Raw genomic sequence first — 18930 nt, 5'->3', positions numbered from 1 at the left:
AATGGATTGTGGGTTGACCTCGCTCCACACATTGAGCATCCCAACTCTGCCAAAATCACCGCCTACATTTGTCAGACAATACAAGATTCCTCTGGCAGCACATCAACCTGTCAAGGAAATCACTGATGACCTTTTAGATAAAGGCATAATCAGACAGTGTAATAGCACCTACTCTTTGCCTTTATGGCCAGTTTTGAAACCAAATGGTAAGTGGAGACTTACCATAGACTACAGAAAGCTAAACAAACAAGTTTCTTTATCTAGGTGGCCAATGACCCAGATCCAACAGGAACTGCCCAAGGTCACCGATGGTAAGTACTTTTCCACCCTCGACGTCGCCTCTGGTTTTTGGACCATTCCTGTGTGTGCCGAGGACCAACACAAACTAGCTTTCACTTTTGGTAGCCGACAATACACCTTAACCAGGTGCCCCTTTGGCTAAGCTAACTCACCAGCTGAGTTCAACATCTTTTTGAACAAAGCATGTCCAGATGCCCACGAATGTGGGACACTGATCTACGTGGACGATGTCCTTTTGAGGCAGCCAACACTGGACTTAGACTTGGCTGAGATCGACCACGTTCTGAATCAACTGACTACTGCTGGTGCTAAAATCTCACTGTCAAAATGCCAGTGGTGCAGGACCAAGGTGGACTACATTGGCCTACTAGTAGGTCCAGCTGGAGTACAACCACAGTTGACTTGCAGCCAAGGCCTAGACAATCTCAAAGTCCCCACCAATCTCAGAGAACTACAAAGTTTTCTGGGCGTGTGTAAATACTCACACCAATTCATAGAGAACTATGCAGACCTTGCAAAACCACTGACTGAACTCTTAAAGAAAGACGTCCCATTTGTCTGGACTGATAACCAACAGCAGGCAATGAACGCTCTCAGGAACAGACTCAAGTCAGCCCCATGTCTAGTCTATCCAGACTACAACAAAGAGTTTCACTTGGAAGTGGGCTTTTCAGCTCACTGCATGAGTGCAGGTCTGTACCAGATGCACGACAAAGACAAGCGTGTGGTGGCCTACGCCAGTAAGACAATGGCAGTCCCCGAATTAAAGTTCTCAGACTGTGAGAAAGCTCTACTGACTACTGTGTGGGCAGTTAAACACTTCTCCAGTTACATCGGTAGACAAAAAAATCATTGTGGAAACACAACAGCAGCCAGTAACTTTCCTGAATAGCCAACACATCAGAGATGGTGTGGTGACTAACTCACGGGTAGCCACGTGGCTCATGGCGCTTCAAAGTTTTGACCTAGACATCCGCTACGGACAAAACAAGAAGTCACATTTGGGCACCGACCTGGCACTCTGCTAGGAATGTACACAAGATGTACCAGCCACCCAACCGCCAGCTGCAGAAAAACCCTCAGTAAATGAGGACCCAAATCACCACTACTTTGATGACAATATCTGCAAAGATATGACAACAATGTATGTGGATGGATGCTCATTCCACCACGAACAAACCTGTAAATCAGGTGTTGGAGGGATCCTCCTCCAAGACCAACAAGAGGTCTCTTTTAGCTATAAATTAGGCTCTCAGACTTCTCAGTATGCTGAGATAGCAGGAAACCTAATAGCTCTCCAGATGACAGTAGAACGCTCCATCCAAACGCTAGTCATCTGCACGGACTCTAATTACGCTCAACTTAGTTTCTTGTGTCATCTCGCTCTGTGGAAACAAAACGGCTTTCTCACAAGCAACAAGAAAGTGGTCAAACACAAAGAGCTTTTCATGGCATGTGATCACTTGGTGACATCACATGACCTACAGGTCTACTGGAAAAAGATTCCAGGACATTCAAGAGTCCTAGGCGATGACAAGAGGGATAATGACCTTGCAGACTTATAAGCCAAGGACGGAGCCGTGGACAGCCCTCTGTGGTCCTTTGACCCCTCCTTGCTGCTCGCAACTCTGTCAGTACAACTTACAGCCGAGGTAATGGCAGTCACCCGCGCACAGGCTGCAGCCAAGCAGGCTGACAACACAGTCCCTGTACAACCCGTGCTGACTGACCCAGACATCATCCAACTTCAGAAGTTGGATCTTGTGATAAACTCGATGATGTTGTACTTGACTGACCCAGAGAAAAACACTCCGTCCAAAGCCGACCTGGATTCTAATCCAGACCTTAAAGTCCTCTTTCAGCTGCGCAAACAGCTAAAACTATTCAAGGACATCCTAACTTTTGCTCATGGACCGACGTCCACACCCATGTTCGTGGTCCCCCATGACCACAGGGGGGTGATGTTAGTTCATGCTCATGACCTCCCATCCGCAGGACACAAGGGAGATAATGCCACGCTGAAAGCATTAAAACAAGTTGCTTATTGGCCTGGAATGAAAAAGGATGTCAAGAACTACATAAAAGGGTGCCTGGTCTGTGGCCAGTTTCAGCCATCCAGACCACTCCACAGAGCACCATTGTAAAGTAGAGGCATTGCATTCCCATGGTCCGACCTCCAGATCGACTGGGTTGGACCACTTACTAACAGCACTAGAGGAAATAAATATTTTATCACGGTAACTTGCGCATTTACCAAATGGGTAGAATGCCTACCAGCTCCTAACGACACAGCACAAACAACTGCTATGTTATTAATGAATCGTATTTTCAAGGTTTGGACTTCCCCTCAGGATGAACTTAGACCAAGGTACACACTTCACAGCTGAAGTGATGAAAGAACTGTGAAAGATGCTAGGCATCAAAGTCAACTTCCATGTTGGCTACCACCCACAGGCCTCAGGTCAAGTGGAGAGAGCAAACAGAACTGTGGTAAGTATTTTGAAGAAATACGTAGCCGCAAACCACAAGGACTGGGACGTGAAACTCCCTCTGGTCCTCATGGCATAAGGGCCACTCCACACACATCGACTGGCATCTCTCCCTTCAAGATGATGACGGGTCGACAAATGACTCTCCCTCTATACCTGTTGTACCAAACAGGCAATGCCGCCATGGCAACAGCCTACACCACACAACAATACATGAATGACTTGGAAGAACACCTTAAAAACACCTTTGCGTTTGCCCAGAAAAACCTGGAAACATCTGCTGAAGGACGAAAGGCGTACTATGACCAAAAGGCCTCTCACGAGGAACTCCAAGTGGGAGATAGGATCTGGTACTACACGTTCGCCCCCACAACTGGGAAAAGAAAGTCCGGGACCGGAACTCTTGCCCGCAAACTGATGCCCAGGTGGACTGGACCCCACCTGATAACAGACAAACTGCCTCCAGTTGTCTATCAGATCAAAATCAGCAAAGGCCAAAAAGAGCCAATTGTTAAATGGGTACATCGAAACCAGGTTAAACTACACAAGGCGTTCAATAACTCCACAGGAGACAAAGATCGCACAAACTCAGACCTAGTGAGAAAAAGGGTCGTCCATGCAGAAACTAAATAAGTTTCAGCTTAATTAAGTGTTAATATAACAACTCAGACGCGATAACGTGATCGAATATGACAATCAGAGTGAGTTACGCACTGAAACGTCGTTATCTAGTTGCTTAATCACTACTTTTGTCGATGTTGAAACATTGTTTTTCTGGTTGCTTAATCACTACTTTTGTCTAGCTAATCCTTCAGTTGAGTCTCACCATAGACTCCAAAAACATTTAGGGGGAAACCAAAAAACCAAACCTCAAGTCGTTCATCTAAAGGGACAACAGACAATTGAACCAAACTATATTTTGCCATGTAAATCTAACTTAAACCAAGTTAGGAATGGAAAAATAGTTTGGAATGCCCTTCTATAGGTATAAATCCCTAAATATAATTTTTCAGCATGACCCACCCTTTAACTGGTACCTTTAGTCAGTCAGAGTCAGAGTCAGAGTTTCTTTATTGTCATTCGCACCTCATGTGGTACATGTGGTGGAGCGAAATTATGTACACAGGGTCCCAGTTACATCCAACAATAAAATGTATAAGAAAAACAGTAATAACATCTAAGATATGAACTAAGAAAAACATCCACTAAATATACACTAAGCACTCATAACATAAAACATTGAACATCACCACAAACATGAACATGAGTCTGTGAGCAGATGTGCACGCATGAACACACCAACATTGAAAGCTGAACATTTAGCTGATCTAAACCATGATAGCTTACACACCAGGTGCATATAGGTTAAGGACTTATGTAAAATCCCACTCATAAGCCCAATTAAAACCACATAAATGCATGAACACATAGAACCAGAATGGCACCCACTGGGAACCACCAGCAGCAACCTTCGCTGAAGGGACTTACAACTCCAACGTGGGTCTCCAAACTCCATCCAGTGGTCGTCTCTGCAGTTCAATCGAGTGAACCCCTCTACATGCTGATCAATCAACACCTCCAATCGTTGTGGATTTACCGTTGTGGATTATATGACTTTTTCCAATGGATTACAGACTTTGTTTCCAAGGGGTTAAAGCATTGCTAAAATGGAATTACCAACAACATAATGGAATTACCAACAACATTGTGGAATTACCTAAACCGTTGTGGGATTACCTTCTTTGACTTTTGTTTTCCTCTTGCTGGATTACATCAAGATCAAGGACATTCGGAGGCGTAAATTCATGTTGGAATTCATCCCCATGGACAGGCGATGATTTCCAAAGGGGGGACTGTAGTGAACTAGGCCTCCGACAACAATCTGTCCCTGAAGACCTTCATGGGACAGGAACTGTTATTTCATTGATTTGAATACAGAAATACAAATTAGCTCATAAAGAGACTATTTAATTGTATCCTGAATTAATCAATTGAAAGAACACTCCTCTTTTTACATTATCATTACTATTTTAGAATATCTTGATAATCAAAGTGTGTTTAGTTCATCCATCCATCCATCCATCCATTTTCTTCCGCTTATCCGGGGTCGGGTCACGGGGGTAGCAGCCTAAGTAGAGAGGCCCAGACTTCCCTCTCCCCAGCCACTTGGGCCAGCTCTTCCGGGGGAATCCCGAGGCGTTCCCAGGCCAGCCGAGAAACATAGTCCCTCCAGCGTGTCCTGGGTCTTCCTCTGGGCCTCCTTCCGGTGGGACGTGTCCGGAACACCACACCAGGGAGGCGTCCAGAAGGCATCCAAAACAGATGCCCAAGCCACCTCAACTGGCTTCTCTCGACGTAGAGAAGCAGCGGCTCTACTCTGAGTCCCTCCCGGATGATCGAGCTTCTCACCCTGTCTCTAAGGGAGAGCCCAGACACCCTGCAGAGAAAACTCATTTCGGCCGCTTGTATCCGAGATCTCATTCTTTCGGTCACAACCCAAAGCTCGTGACCACAGATGAGGGTGGGAACGTAGATCGATCGGTAAATTGAGAGCTTCGCCTTTTGACTCAGCTCTCTCTTCACCACGACAGACCTGTACAGCGCCCGTTTCACTGCAGACGCTGCACCTATCCGCCTATCGATCTCACGCTCCATTTTTCCCTCATTCGTGAACAAGACCCCAAGATACTTGAACTCCTCCACTTGGGGTAGGACCTTCTCCCTGACCCAGAGAGGGCACTCTACCCTTTTCCGGCTCAAGACCATGGCCTCGGATTTGGAGGAACTGATCTTCATCCCGGCCACGTCGCATTCGGCTGCGAACCGCTCTAGCGGAAGCTGTAGATCACGATCTGATGAAGCCAATAAGACCACATCATCTGCAAAAAGCAGAGACGCAATCCTAAGGCCACCAAAACGGATCCCCTCAACACCTTGGCTGCGCCTAGAAATTCTGTCCATAAAAGTTATGAACAGAATCGGTGACAAAGGGCAACCTTGGCGGAGTCCAACTCTCACCGGGAACAAGCCCGACTTAGTGCCGGCGATGCGGACCAGGCTCTGACACCGGTCATACAGGGACCTAACAGCCCGTATCAAAGGGCCCGGTACCCCATACTCCCAGAGTACTCCCCACAGGGCCCCCCGAGGGACGCGGTCGAACACCTTCTCCAAGTCCACAAAGCACATGTAGACTGGTTGGGCAAACTCCCACGCACCCTCCAGAACCCTGCTGAGAGTGTAGAGCTGGTCAAGTGTTCCATGGCCAGGACGAAAACCGCACTGCTCCTCCTGAATCTGAGGTTCAACTATCCGATGGACCCTCCTCTCCAGAACCCCCGAATAGACCTTACCACGAAGGCTTAAGAGCGTGATTCCCCTGTAGTTGGAACACACTCTACAGTCCCCCTTCTTGAACAGGGGGACCACCACCCCGGTCTGCCAATCCAGGGGAACTTCCCCCAATGTCCACGCAATATTGCAGAGTCGCGTAAGCCAACACAACCTTACAACATCCAGAGCCTTAAGAAACTCTGGGCAAATCTCATCCACCCCTGGGGCCCTGCCACCGAGGAGCTTTTTAACCACCTCGGTGACCTCAGCACCAGAGATTGGAGGGCCCGACCCGGAGTCCCCAGGCTCCGCTTCCTCAGTGGAAGACGTGCCGGTGGGATTGAGGAGGTCTTCAAAGTATTCTGCCCATCGACCCACAACATCCCGAGTTGTCAGCAGCACACCACTCCCACTATAAACAGTGTTGGTGGCGTACCACTCCCCCCCCCCCCGAGACGCCGGATGGTGGACCAGAATCGTCTCGAAGCCATGCGGAAGTCGTTCTCCATGGCCTCTCCGAACTCCTTTCATGCTCGAGTTTTTGCCTCAGCAACCACCCGAGCCGCATTTCGCTTGGACTGCCAGTACCCATCAGCTGCTTCCGGGGTCCCACAGGCCAAAAAGGCCCGATAGGACTCCTTCTTCAGCCTGACAGCATCCCTGACCGACTGTGTCCACCATCGGGTTCGAGGGTTGCCGCCGCAACAGGCACCGACAACCTTGCGGCCGCAGCTCTGGTAAGCTGCCTCGACAATAGAGGCACAAAACATGGTCCACTCAGACTCAATGTCCCCCACCTCCCTCGGAACATGTTCAAAGTTCTCCCAGAGGTGGGAGTTCAAACTCCGTCTCACAGGAGACTCTGCCAGACGTTCCCAGCAAACGCACACAATACGTTTGGGTCTGCCAGGTCTGACCGGCATCCTCCCCCACCATCGGAGCCAACTCACCACCAGGTAGTGATCAGTTGACAGCTCCACCCCTCTCTTCACACGAGTGTCCAAGACATGTGGCCGCAGATTAGATGAGACGATGACAAAGTCGATCATCGAACTGCAGCCTAGAGTGTCCTGGTGCCAAGAGCACATATGGACACCCTTATGCTTGAACAAGGTGTTCGTTATTGACAATCCATGACGAGCACAGAAGTCCAACAAAAGAACACCACTCTGGTTCAGATCAGGGGGGCCGTTCCTCCCAACCACACCCCTCCAGGTCTCACTGTCATTGCCCACATGAGCATTGAAGTCCCCCAGCAGAACAAGGGAGTCCCCAGAAGGTGCACTTTCCAGTACCCCCTCCAAGGACTCCAGAAAGGGTGGATAATCTGAACTGCCGTTTGGTGCATAAGCACAAACGACAGTCAGAACCCATCCCCCCACACGTAGGCGGAGGGAGGCCACCCTCTCATTCACTGGGGTGAACCCCAATACATAGGCACCAAGTTGGGGGGCAATAAGTACGCCCACACCTGCTCGGCGCCTCTCACCAGGGGCAACTCCAGAGTGGAAGAGTGTCCAGCCCCTCTCAAGGAAACTGGTTCCAGAGCCCGAGCCATGCGTAGAGGTGAGTCCGACTATTTCTAGCCGGAACCTCTCAGCCTCACACACCAGCTCAGGCTCCTTCCCCACCAGTGAGGTGACATTCCACGTCCCAATAGCCCGCTTCTGTAGCCGAGGATCAGACTGCCAGGGTCCACGCCCTTGGCCACCACCCATCCCACATTGCACCCGACCCCTTTGGCCCCTCCCACAGGTGGTGAGCCCATGTGTTTAGTTCATACCATTTCTAAATGTTGAAGTGAACCACTCATTTTAAATCAACTGTGAAACAGTACTAATGATTTTTAAACCTCATTAGAAGTCAGAAATCAAGTTAAATGTCTATTTACAAAGTAACTGTGCATTTTGATCTTCTGTCTGAATGAGGAGTAGTGATGTCGGTCGAAAGTCAGAGACAGACAGAGACGAGTTATTAGAACTAAGTGTCTTGTCTAGCAGACGGTAAATAAGAAGCAACTGGCACCTGCTTCCTCTCACCTCTCATAACATTCCTCTGTCTGTACTAAACATTTGTAAACATTCCTGCGGTCTTTTTGACTCCTAATAACCCTTTGACATCACTGAAACACCGCCCCTGTTGGTTGTTTCAACCAATCAGGAAGTACCAAGTGAACGGAAGTGAGTACTCTTTAAAAGTCAACACTTCCTGGAACTATTCAGTCTTTCACCGGAGTCTTCCACTTCTGAGTGGAACTTCGGACTCAGTCTTCTTCAGTCTTTCTGGAGTCTTACTCAGTTTTCCTGAGTCTTTCTTGGGACTATGGGGTCTTCTACTTGTGAGTGGAATCTCTGACTGAGTCTTACTGAGAGTTCCTAAGGAACTTTCAGATTAAATCAATAGCTGATGGATTTGACCGTGAGACGAGGGTCCGTCCATCCCAGCGGAGTTACAAAGCCTCGCTGTGAACTCACCCGGGCGTAACGCCCTACAACTTCGAAGGAAGCTTGTTCTGTTGAACAGAGTAAGCCACACAACTTCTGACGATGACCAGCCACCCTGACCGGAGACGCTGTAAAGGTAGCGTGCATAGGGACATCTAGACCGGAGCTGATCCATCATCTGCAAAGGTAAAGAGATGTCACGAGTTGTCACGCACTAAGTGGACTGGGGGTTTGAGCTGGTGTTGAAAGGAGCGTGCTAATTCTGGTCAACAAACATACATCTTCCTTCATCCATCTTCCTTTTAACTTCTCCATTCCTTCCCTTAAACTTTTCTATTTTGCCAGTAATCTAGATGCCTCAATCAGTAATGTTCTGTTGTCTTGTTAGTAAAGCATGCCAAGTTTTTATTAATCAGAAACAGATCAGCAAATCAATGTGTACATGTCTTGATGTTAAATTTTCATCCATCCATCCATTTTCTTTACCCGCTTATTCCATTTTGGGTCACGGGGGTCGCCGGTGCCCATGTCCAGCAATCACTGTGCGAGGGGCGGGGTACACCCTGGACGGGTCGCAAGTCCATCACAGGGCCACACAGAGACAAAAAACCATTCACTCTCTCACTCACACCTAGGGACAATTTAGAGTTACCAATCAGCCTAACATGCATGTTTTTGGACTGTGGGAGGAAACCGGAGTACCCGGAGAAAACCCACGCATGCACGGAGAGAACATGCAAACTCCACCCAGAAAGGCCCCTGGACCGGGGTTTGAACCAGGGACCTGCTCGCTGAGAGGCAGCAGCTCTACCAGTTGCGCCACCGTGCTGCCCATGTTAAATTTTGATTCTGTTAAATAAATGACCACATTTATTCTGATGGGTCAAAGATAAAATGGCGTCTCATGTCACTGATTAAACAAACCTCAGTTATCTTGGTCACATGGCATTAATTTAACTTGAAAAAGAAAGAATCCGCTGTATTTAAATAATTAATATTCTTTGTGCTTGAACTGGCTTTAAGAATAATTAATTAGTAGTGAAGCTACAGCAAAGCTGTCCCTACATTCACTACAGAAGTCATGTTGTTCCCTCCCAATGACACGATCACAAACCACTGCATCGACTTTTCCGTTCTAACCCTGTCAGAAAAACAAAGAGTCACTAATCTGGGCGTGATAATGGACCCTTCCCTGAAGCTTAACAATCATGTAAACATGATTGTTAAATCATGCTTCTTCCAACTGAGGTGGCTGTCTAAACTGAAGCCCATATTGTCCAAAAAAAAAAAAAAAACGGAGACAGTAATAAATGCATTCATTACATCTAGGCTTGATTACTGCAATTCGCTCCTGTTTGGTATCAGTCAGACCTCCATTGCACAACTACAACTGGTCCAGAATGCAGCAGCCCGATTTTTAACCAGTACAGGCAAAAGAGAGCACATTACACCAGTTTTGGCCTCATTGCACTGGTTACCGGTTCACTTTCGAATCCAGTTCAAAATACTCATGTATGTCTACAAATCACTGAACAGTGTTGCCCCCCTATCTCTCTGATTGCTACAACCGTATGTCCCACCACGTTCCCTGAGGTCAGCGGACCAGTTGCTCCTCACAGTTCCAGGAACTCGTCTTAAGCGCAGAGGTGACAGGGCCTTCTCTGTAGCAGGACCAAGACTCTGGAACGAGTTACATCTGCTTGTCAGACAGGCCCCCTCCCTCTCGGTTTTCAAGTCTCGTTTAAAAACTCACTACTATTCAGTAGCTTTCAACACCAGATGATCTGTGTTTTGAACCTGTATGCTCCACACTGGTTTGTCGTCATTATCTGCATCATTTTTATGTCTATATTATGATTTACCTCATTTTGTATTTTGCTTTGTGTGTTAGCTGTTGTTTTGTCTGTACAGCACTTTGGTTGGACTTGTAGCTGTTTTAAGTGCTTTATAAATGAAATGGTATGGTATGGTATGGTTTTTAAATATGGTTTAACCTTTTTTATAATACCTAACGATTTTGAAATCTTCTTATACACCGATTCACAGTGATTCTTAAAACAAAGTTTCTCATCATATAGACGCCTAAAAACTTTGTTGACGAAACATTAGAAAGTAAATTGTTATTAATATAAATTTTGTTTTTTTCTGGATTGTAATTTTTATTCTTATTCTTAAATAAGATAAAATTAGATTTTTTAACATTAAGTGATAGTCTATTTAACTGAAACCAATGAGCAAATTGAATGCGCCCATAATTTGCCCTAGCAATAAGTGAGTCAAAGTCAAAATTGTCTGAATTATATCAAAGAAAAAACTTTTTTAGAGAGACCTTCACATCTGAGGCCATGGTCCTCAGTCGGAAAAGGGTGCATTGCTCTCTTCGGGTCGAGGGTGATGTTTTGCCTCAAGTGGAGGAGTTCAAGTATCTCTGGGTTTTGTTCAAGAGTGAGGGAAGAATGGAGTGTGAGATTGACAGACGGATTGGTGCAGCGCCTGCAGTACTGCAGACTCTGTGCCGGTCCATTGTGGTGAAGAGAGAGTTGAGCTGTAAGACAAAGCTCTCTGTTTACTGGTCGGTCTATGTTCCTACCCTCACCTATGGCCACAAACTCTGGGTGATGACCGAAAGAATGAGATTGTGGATACAGGTGGTTGAAATGAGTTTCCTCTTCAGGGTAGCTGAACTCTCCCTTAGAGATAGTGTGAGGATTTCAGTTATCTGGGAGAGACTCGGAGTAGAACCGCTTCTCCTCACATTGAAAGAAGCCAGTTGAGGTGGGTCGGGCATCTGGTAAGGATGCTTCCTGGGCACCTCCCTAGGGAGGTGCTTCGGGCATGTCTGACTGGGAGGAGACTCAGGGAAGACCCAGGACATGCTGGAGAGACTCTCAATTGGCCTGGGAATGCCTTGGGGGCCTCCCAGAAGAGCTGGAAGAAGTGGCTGTAGAAAGAGATGTCTGGACCTCCCTGCTCAAGCTGCTGCCCCCGCGACCCGACTTCAGAACAATTGGAAGATAATGGATGGATTCAATTCAATTCAATTAAAAAATACTTTATTAATCCCAGAGGGAAACTAAATGTTGTAACTCATCATCCTGGTTTGATTAAAGGGTTGTTCTAGATGCTGATGGCTGTGGGCAGGAAGAATCTCTTGTTGAAGAAGCCTCTGACTGAAGACACTCTGTATGACAGTCTGATGAAGAGGGTGCTGAGGATTGTCTATAATGTTCTTCATTTTATCAAGAACCCTTCTTGATATAATGAAGGATGGATGAAAGAGAGACATTAGATTGGACAAAATCTTTAGCCAAGCTGAAAAAGTTTGTTTTTTGTACTCTGATTTGTTGTTAACATATACATTCCCACTACTTAGTGGCATAGCATGGGTATTTTAGTATTTTTGTTAAATTTGTAAGGATGGAAAAAGACTATTAAGCAGAGATCAAAGCCATCAGTTTACAAGTAGAGTATTGTGTAGACAGGCTTCAGATGAGGCTATGCAGTTGCTGACTGAGCGTTAACCCAACTGGTATCCCCATCTGCCATACTACCAGCACACCCTCAGTCAATGGGTCGTTGTGTGCATGTGCACATTTTAAAGCATTAATGCATAACTTCACATTAAAGTGTTCACAAATGCAAGTACCTTAGTGTCTGCGTGAAACTGACAAAACTGCCTCACACCTCTCTGATTTTATTCCTTGCCTCTTTCAGAAAAAAAAAGAATCTGCTAAAGGCAAAGGTTTTTACTAAGAGGATTAAAAAAAAACCACAAAGAGATGTTTGTTTCCTGCTAAGGGTATCTGATCATGTGGGTTACCAAGCGTGGTCAGGCTTGATAGCAGATAAAATACGGGGTGAATGGAGGGAATACGAACAAGAAGAATGGGAAAGAGCAAAAAACAAGACCTCTTTTCAGCACCTTATCACCTCTCATCAGTGGTTTTCTGCTAGAATGTACCCTTCTCCTCACCGTGTATAAGCGAGAAAATCCTCTGTGTATTATGCATAAGGGGATTATGAATGATTCATTTGGTACAAGTCTAGAAAAGCAAAGGCAAACTTTGTGGTTTTTATTTTATTTTTATCTTAGATGCATCAAAGTTGACAATGTAAGACCAAGCAACAAACTTTTCAATTGAAGTGTTTGCTGATTGCAGGTCAAATATTTAACCACAGCCTTTTTAGTGAATGTGAAAAGTTGAGTTGCTTAATAAGATTTTAGATCAGTGATTAAAAGCATTCCTAATGCAGAAGAAAAACATATCCACGGTTATGGCTATACTCATTACTCTCAGACAATCTTGTTCTGCGTGTTGTGTGTGCACACATGTGCACTGATGGTGTCTGCCTTCCTTTTGGGCCCAACAAAATCCATTTTGCAGATGATAAGTGGACTTGCTGAAAGTTATCCACCTTTGTTGCTATTCAGAGACTGACAGTGTGTGAGTTCGTGTGCACGGGGCGGTCTAGCTGCCGGACCGATTTACAACTCTTACCAGAGCTTGTCTTCCTAAATGAAATGTTTAGATAGAGCGTTTTGTAAACAGAGTCATTGGGGTCGAGTCCCGTGATAATAATTCAGCATGTAAAAGCCCTTAGGGGGAACATAAGTTTGTGTCCAGACTTGTACTATTACTAAAGAAGCTTTCTTTTGTAGCTGGTCTAGAAGCCAGTTTGCAAATATTGTTCAGGGAAATCACAGGATACAGATTTTCATCTTTTACACAGCTGATGAGTTCTTAATAAGCCATTATTTATGTGGAATTTATGTTTATCGGGCAGAGTGATGAGATTTAACCAGGGCCAGATTAACACTTTGCTGTACCCTGGGCAACAATCTTCAAGGGCCCCATCATCACGACCCCAGAATCACCATAATCTGGCAAAATACAGAATAAATTACCATAATATATAGTAAATATACTTAAAATTCTAACTATCCAGTGTATTTTTATGTATAAAACTCCAAATGCTCATTGACACAAATCATCAAGATTGAATTAAGTTGAACGCACTTTGAACACCACATGACACCATATATGTACTTGTTTAGTAACATGTTGACCACTGGTGTCAGAGCATTTATAATGTGTGTGTGTGGGGGGGGGGGGGGGGGGACACTTTGATGGGGGGGTCTGGGGGTCCTCCCCCAGAAAATTTAGAATAATGTAGATGCCATTTCCTGCATTCTGGTGTATTTTAACGGTTGTTTAAAATCTAGTTTTACCTACATAAGCAAACACTTGCAACGCCTTGGGATTCCCCTCGAGGAGCTGGTCCAAGTAGCTGGGGAGAGGGAAGTCTGGGCCTCCCTACTTAGGCTGCTACCCCCATGGATGGATGGAAGTAAACACTTGATTCAGTAAATATTTTAGAACTAATGGCACAACAAGAAGTAGCCTGACCAACAGCTGATTCAATAATTAAAAATATTCAAAGGTGACGATTTGATTCCCAAATTAAAATTAATATCTGTAACTTAGTTGACTTCAAATGCAACAAGATTATCAATGAATGTTTGTGACAAAGGATTTACTGAGTATAACAATGATTCCTTCAAGAAACCTCCCAATATAAATCATAAAACCATAATGATTTCTGCTCATTCTAAATTTGTCAAATGACCTAAATCTCCTAAAGTGAAGGATAATCATTTTAAAATAATAAATAAGATAAATCTTGTAGCCATGTTTCTGCAAAGAAGATTTAAATTTGATATTGATTTGTGTGTCTTGTAAATCAGAAGATGAATCCCTCTAGCATTTTTTTTTCATGTCAATACAAAGTGTTTGGTCAGACATCAGAAACTGGATTAATCTCAAGCTGTAAGGATGGTACCTTTCCGTGGCCCGGTTTGTTTCTGTGTTCCCTCGTGCTCCCTTAGTAGTTATATTAGTACCACCCGTGTCTCGTCCCAGCTGTTTGTAATCACGTCTCGTCTTGTCCCTGTATATAAGCCGTCTGTTCTGTCTTGTTCATTGTCGCGTCATACTCGTTGGGTATCCAGTGTTCTCCAGCGTCTCCTGAGTCTTCCCTGAGCTTCCCGAGTCCTTTCTGAGTTTCCCCGAGTCTTCTGTTTCATGTAAGCTTTGCTGCCCCGTCAGCTTGTTATTTTGTATCTTTATTTTACCACTAAATTCCTATTTTTGTATTCTGCCGAGTTGAGTCCGTGTTCTGCACTCTGGGTTCGCTCCCTGACCACAAATCCTAACACAAGCTTAACATTCCTTCTTTTCATGCTGATGCCATTTTACTTTATGTGGATAACTTAAGCTCAGCTTTCTCTGATGCCATAAATATAGTCATACTTATAGCAAAGTACCACATTCACTGTAGTAAGAGGAGGGATAATAAGCCTTCCTTCCTGTTTGATGATCAATTTTAAGCCATACTATTCTTCATTAAGTAGATTAAAAATCTGCAAAACTGCTAAAATCATCTCACAACAGATACAAACTTAATGTTTTAATTAAAACAATGTTTCTCAAGAAAAAAAAACGGATGAGCTTGTCAGCAGGTAAGGGGCGTTTACCTTCGGGACAAATTGAGGTTGTCGATTGGTCAGTTACTGACACGCCTTCTGAGTTGATTGACAGGTCGCGCCGTCGAGGATCCGATTGAAAAAAGAAAAAACCCGAGAGCTACAGCAGCCGCTCTGGGAGGAGGCGGGGCTGCTCAAATGCAGCGGAAGCGCAGGGCTCCAAGTAAAGCAGGAGATAACCAGATATTTTGCTTGTGCCCTCACTGCCCTGGGCCCCTTAGAGATCATGGGCCCATGGGCAGTTGCCCAGTTGCCCATATGGTTAATCTGGCCTTGGATTTAACACCAGGTTTACTCTGGGTCCTACGACAGAGCTTTAGGGCCACGCTAAGAAATAAAAAAATTACATTGCCACTCTAAGAAAAAAATAAAAAGCCATAAAATTACGAGAATAAAGTCCTAGTATTACGAGAATAAAGTCCTAGTATTACAAGAATTAAGTCGAATAAAGTCTTAAAATGAGAATAAAGTCGTACAAGACTTTTTTTTACAGCTTTCATTTATTTATTTATTTATTTATTCCCACAAGTCGGATCCATGACGTGACCTGTCATTCAATCCAGTAGGCATGTCAGCAAGTGACCAATCCGAAGCTAAATGCTTATTACCTGCAGAGAGATGTGCTGCAGCCCATCAGAGCGTACCACCTTACTGTAAGCAGGTAAGCTGTGCATTGTTAATTTTGTCCATAAACATTGTATAACAGCAAAGCTACATTCTGTCATTACGTTGCACAGTATGTAGGCCTTCTGATGGGCTGCAGCACAGCTCTCTGCAGGTAAGGAGCATTTAGCTTTGGATTGGTCATTTGTGACATGCCTACTGGATTGATTGACAGGTCGCGTCATGGATCCTACTCGTGGAAAATTAATTAAAATAAACAAGAGCTGTAAAAAGAAAAGTCTCGTATGACTTTATTGTTGAAACATTAAGACTTTATTTGAGTTTATTCTCGTAATACTAGGATTTGATTCTCGTAATTTTATGGCTTTTAATTTTTTTTTTTTTTTTTTGCGTGGCCCTAAAGCTCCATCGTAGGGTCCTTTTCCGCCAGGACTGTTATATTTTTGCGGGAATAACAAAGTAATGTTAACTTGGTAGCAGTGTAAAGGTGTGTAAAATAACATTTGCATATGCTACAGTGCTTAGACAGTTTTAGGATGGCAGCAATCCACTAGTTTGCCTAGTTTGGTCAAAATTAGGCTCTAAGGTCCCAAACTGAGGATGTTCAACAAGCTGAGGTAAAATGTATCAGTTGTTCGGAGCTTCACTTTAAACTGGCTGAGCGATGTCTTTAATAACGTTTTTTATTTTTAAAACTAGCAAGAATTTGTCATAAAAGGACAGTGTTTGCTTTTTGCTTGTATTAATGTGCCTCTGGTGTTTACTTTCCAGCCCTGTAATTCTTTTACAGCTTGGGAACAGCAGCTCACATTCTTCTTCATTTTCTTCACTGAACAAACCTCTCTGGATTTATTATGTTCGGATTATCATTTCTACCACAAATATGGGAATTTAGTTCCAACGTTTTCTGATCACTTGCGTCTCTTCCTCCCTCACGTCATCTTTTTTATTCATTTAATCATGTTTTGTGTGACTTTTCAGACTCACCCTCTGGAACAGTTCTTTCTATGACAGTGAAGTTTGCTGAAAAGCCTTCTTTGGCGATGGCGCTGTCTGTGTTGATTGTCAGTGCCAAAATGCCCGTATAGGAGATGATCCTGCCCGGAGTGTTCTGCCCGCAGTATCTTCCAACGTAAGACCCCACTGGAGAGAGACAAAAAGAGCATAAAGCACAAATATTGTTTCTTGGGCTAGACTTGGTCTAACTCAGTATTTGTTTGTCTGCACCAGCCATTTCACACATGGGTCTAACTACCAAGTCCCCCCTGTGAAAGTGTTAAAACTAGCCTTGTCATTGAGGTATGGGACCAACCCCATAAAGAGGCATAAGAAAAGCTTCCAAGCATTCCAATCCTGCTCTCCCCTTAAACTAAAAAATGCATAGGAGAACCTGTGGTTTGGGGCAGATCATGCTCTCTGTCTGTTTACAGGTTGTAAATACCACAAACCCTCTGTACCCAAAGTCATTTTGTTAGGTTTCAGGCAAACACAGCCATGACAGTGTTTTTGTAAGGGACACCAAGCAAGTAAAGATCAAACAGGGACAATAGTTTTTTTATTTTCTTTTTTTTTAGACAGAAAGCAATAAAAATTACAAGAGGTGCATGTTCCGCTGAGCAGGCTGAGAAGAATGGGAGAAAGCACAACGGGTGACAAACCAAAAGTGAAACAGGACAGACAAAACTCTGGCAAAAGAGGGACTGTGGCAAGTCAGAGCAAGAGAGCACCGTGACCCTGCTCCTTGTCTCTGATGTGTGCTGTGATCCATGCACATTTATGAGTGTGTGTTTTCATCAGAGCATGGGGACCTGCAGCTTATCTGTGATTAGTAATGCTGTGATCAGCTGCGAGTGACAGTCCTGCCTCCCAGCGGTCTCCTGTCATCTAAAACATGCCACTTTCAGCCCAGTTCAGACATGAAAGGCAAATCTTGTCATGTGGGGACTTATAGGGCAGTAGTGTGACGGCTTAGATTAATTTTCATAAACCAGGTGCCTGGTGTACATCTGGGAGACTATATGGTGTGCATTTGAACACTGTAGTCTTAAAGAAAGGATCAGGCAGATTATCTGCATGACTTCACAGTTCTATACAATGTTGAAGAACCTCAATTTGAACTTAGTGTTCTGCCTGCTTTCTCCGTCTATCTATCTTATTCCTGGGAGCTCTACTGTATAAATTATTACAGGTACAACTTCCTGTCAGACAGGACGTAGCAGTAATCATTTGTTAACCACGGTAGCGGAGCATGGACCGCGGTGCATGGACCGCGGTGCATGGACCGCGGTGCATGGACCGCGGTGCATTTGAAAGTAATTTGCATTCAGTTTATCAGATAAAACACTGTTCTATTTTGTATAGGCTTCGCCCCTTAAGAGCTGTTACTGGTGGGTCTTATCCCGTCATGCAACGCATCGCACTGAAAAGTTTAGTCCACACCCACCTGTTGTGTGGGCCCCACCCGGTCCGTATAAATTACGTTAAGAGCGGGTAATCGGTTCCCATTTTTCTTCAGCAAGCTAATAGCACTATCAGAAGAACGAAGAAGGGAAGTTGTCCAGCTTGACCGGCACAACCTTTGTTAAGGCTGCGTGGGGTCCCGCCACGCCAACCTCCTGCCGTCCCAGTGAGTTTCTCCTCCCCGAGGAGAAGCAGACGAGCAGCACAACAAGGTAAGCGCCGAGGAATATTTCTCAGTGGCAGGTCGCTACACGCTGGACGACGCCATCGACCCCTTTTTTCCTTTTATCGCCGACTCTCGGAGCAAATCGGATGGTTCCTTTGGGACAGGCGACGTCAGCAGCATCCCCCACTGCTCACTTCCTCCTGGAGAGCGTAGTGTCGGAACGAGGGGGGCTGAGCAGATGCTCACCTCCCCGGGCCTTTGTCGCATCGGCGACCACACCGCTCCCAGCCATTGGTGCCCTCCTCTCGGAGTTGCCCGACATAATCCAGGAGGCGGCTGACATGAAGGGACTTTTTCCATCCCTCTCCTTCCCCCGCCCAGATTGGATGATCTAGTGGGAAGGTTTTATGGCTCCACCCCGGCTCGCCATCCTAATCCCATGTGGCCTCATTTCCCAGCAGTGACGTCCTACGGGAACGAGGCTGCAGCTGGACCTGATAGACTGAGAGCACCGGTTTCCACATCCGCGCCCATCACCAGAGTGGAAGGGTTTTGCCGAGCGGACATTCC

General features: G+C 45.2%; 1 protein-coding gene across 1 annotated transcript in view; it reads right to left on the bottom strand.

Annotated features, from left to right (window-relative positions):
* nrp1a (neuropilin 1a) overlaps positions 1 to 18930 on the bottom strand; it is a gene marked incomplete in the record, with an annotated part of 413352 nt that overhangs the window by 269138 nt on the left and 125284 nt on the right. The window contains 1 exon segment of the mRNA XM_037694431.1: positions 16722 to 16877. Within this exon segment, the coding sequence (XP_037550359.1) occupies positions 16722 to 16877 (156 nt within the window).

The sequence above is a fragment of the Nematolebias whitei genome, chromosome 20 (genome assembly GCF_014905685.2).
Source record: "Nematolebias whitei isolate Nwh7 chromosome 20, NemWhi1, whole genome shotgun sequence".
Classification (NCBI taxonomy): Eukaryota; Metazoa; Chordata; class Actinopteri; order Cyprinodontiformes; family Rivulidae; genus Nematolebias; species Nematolebias whitei.
The sequence above is the reverse complement of the archived record's forward strand: the minus strand, read 5'-3'. Positions and strand labels throughout refer to the sequence as shown.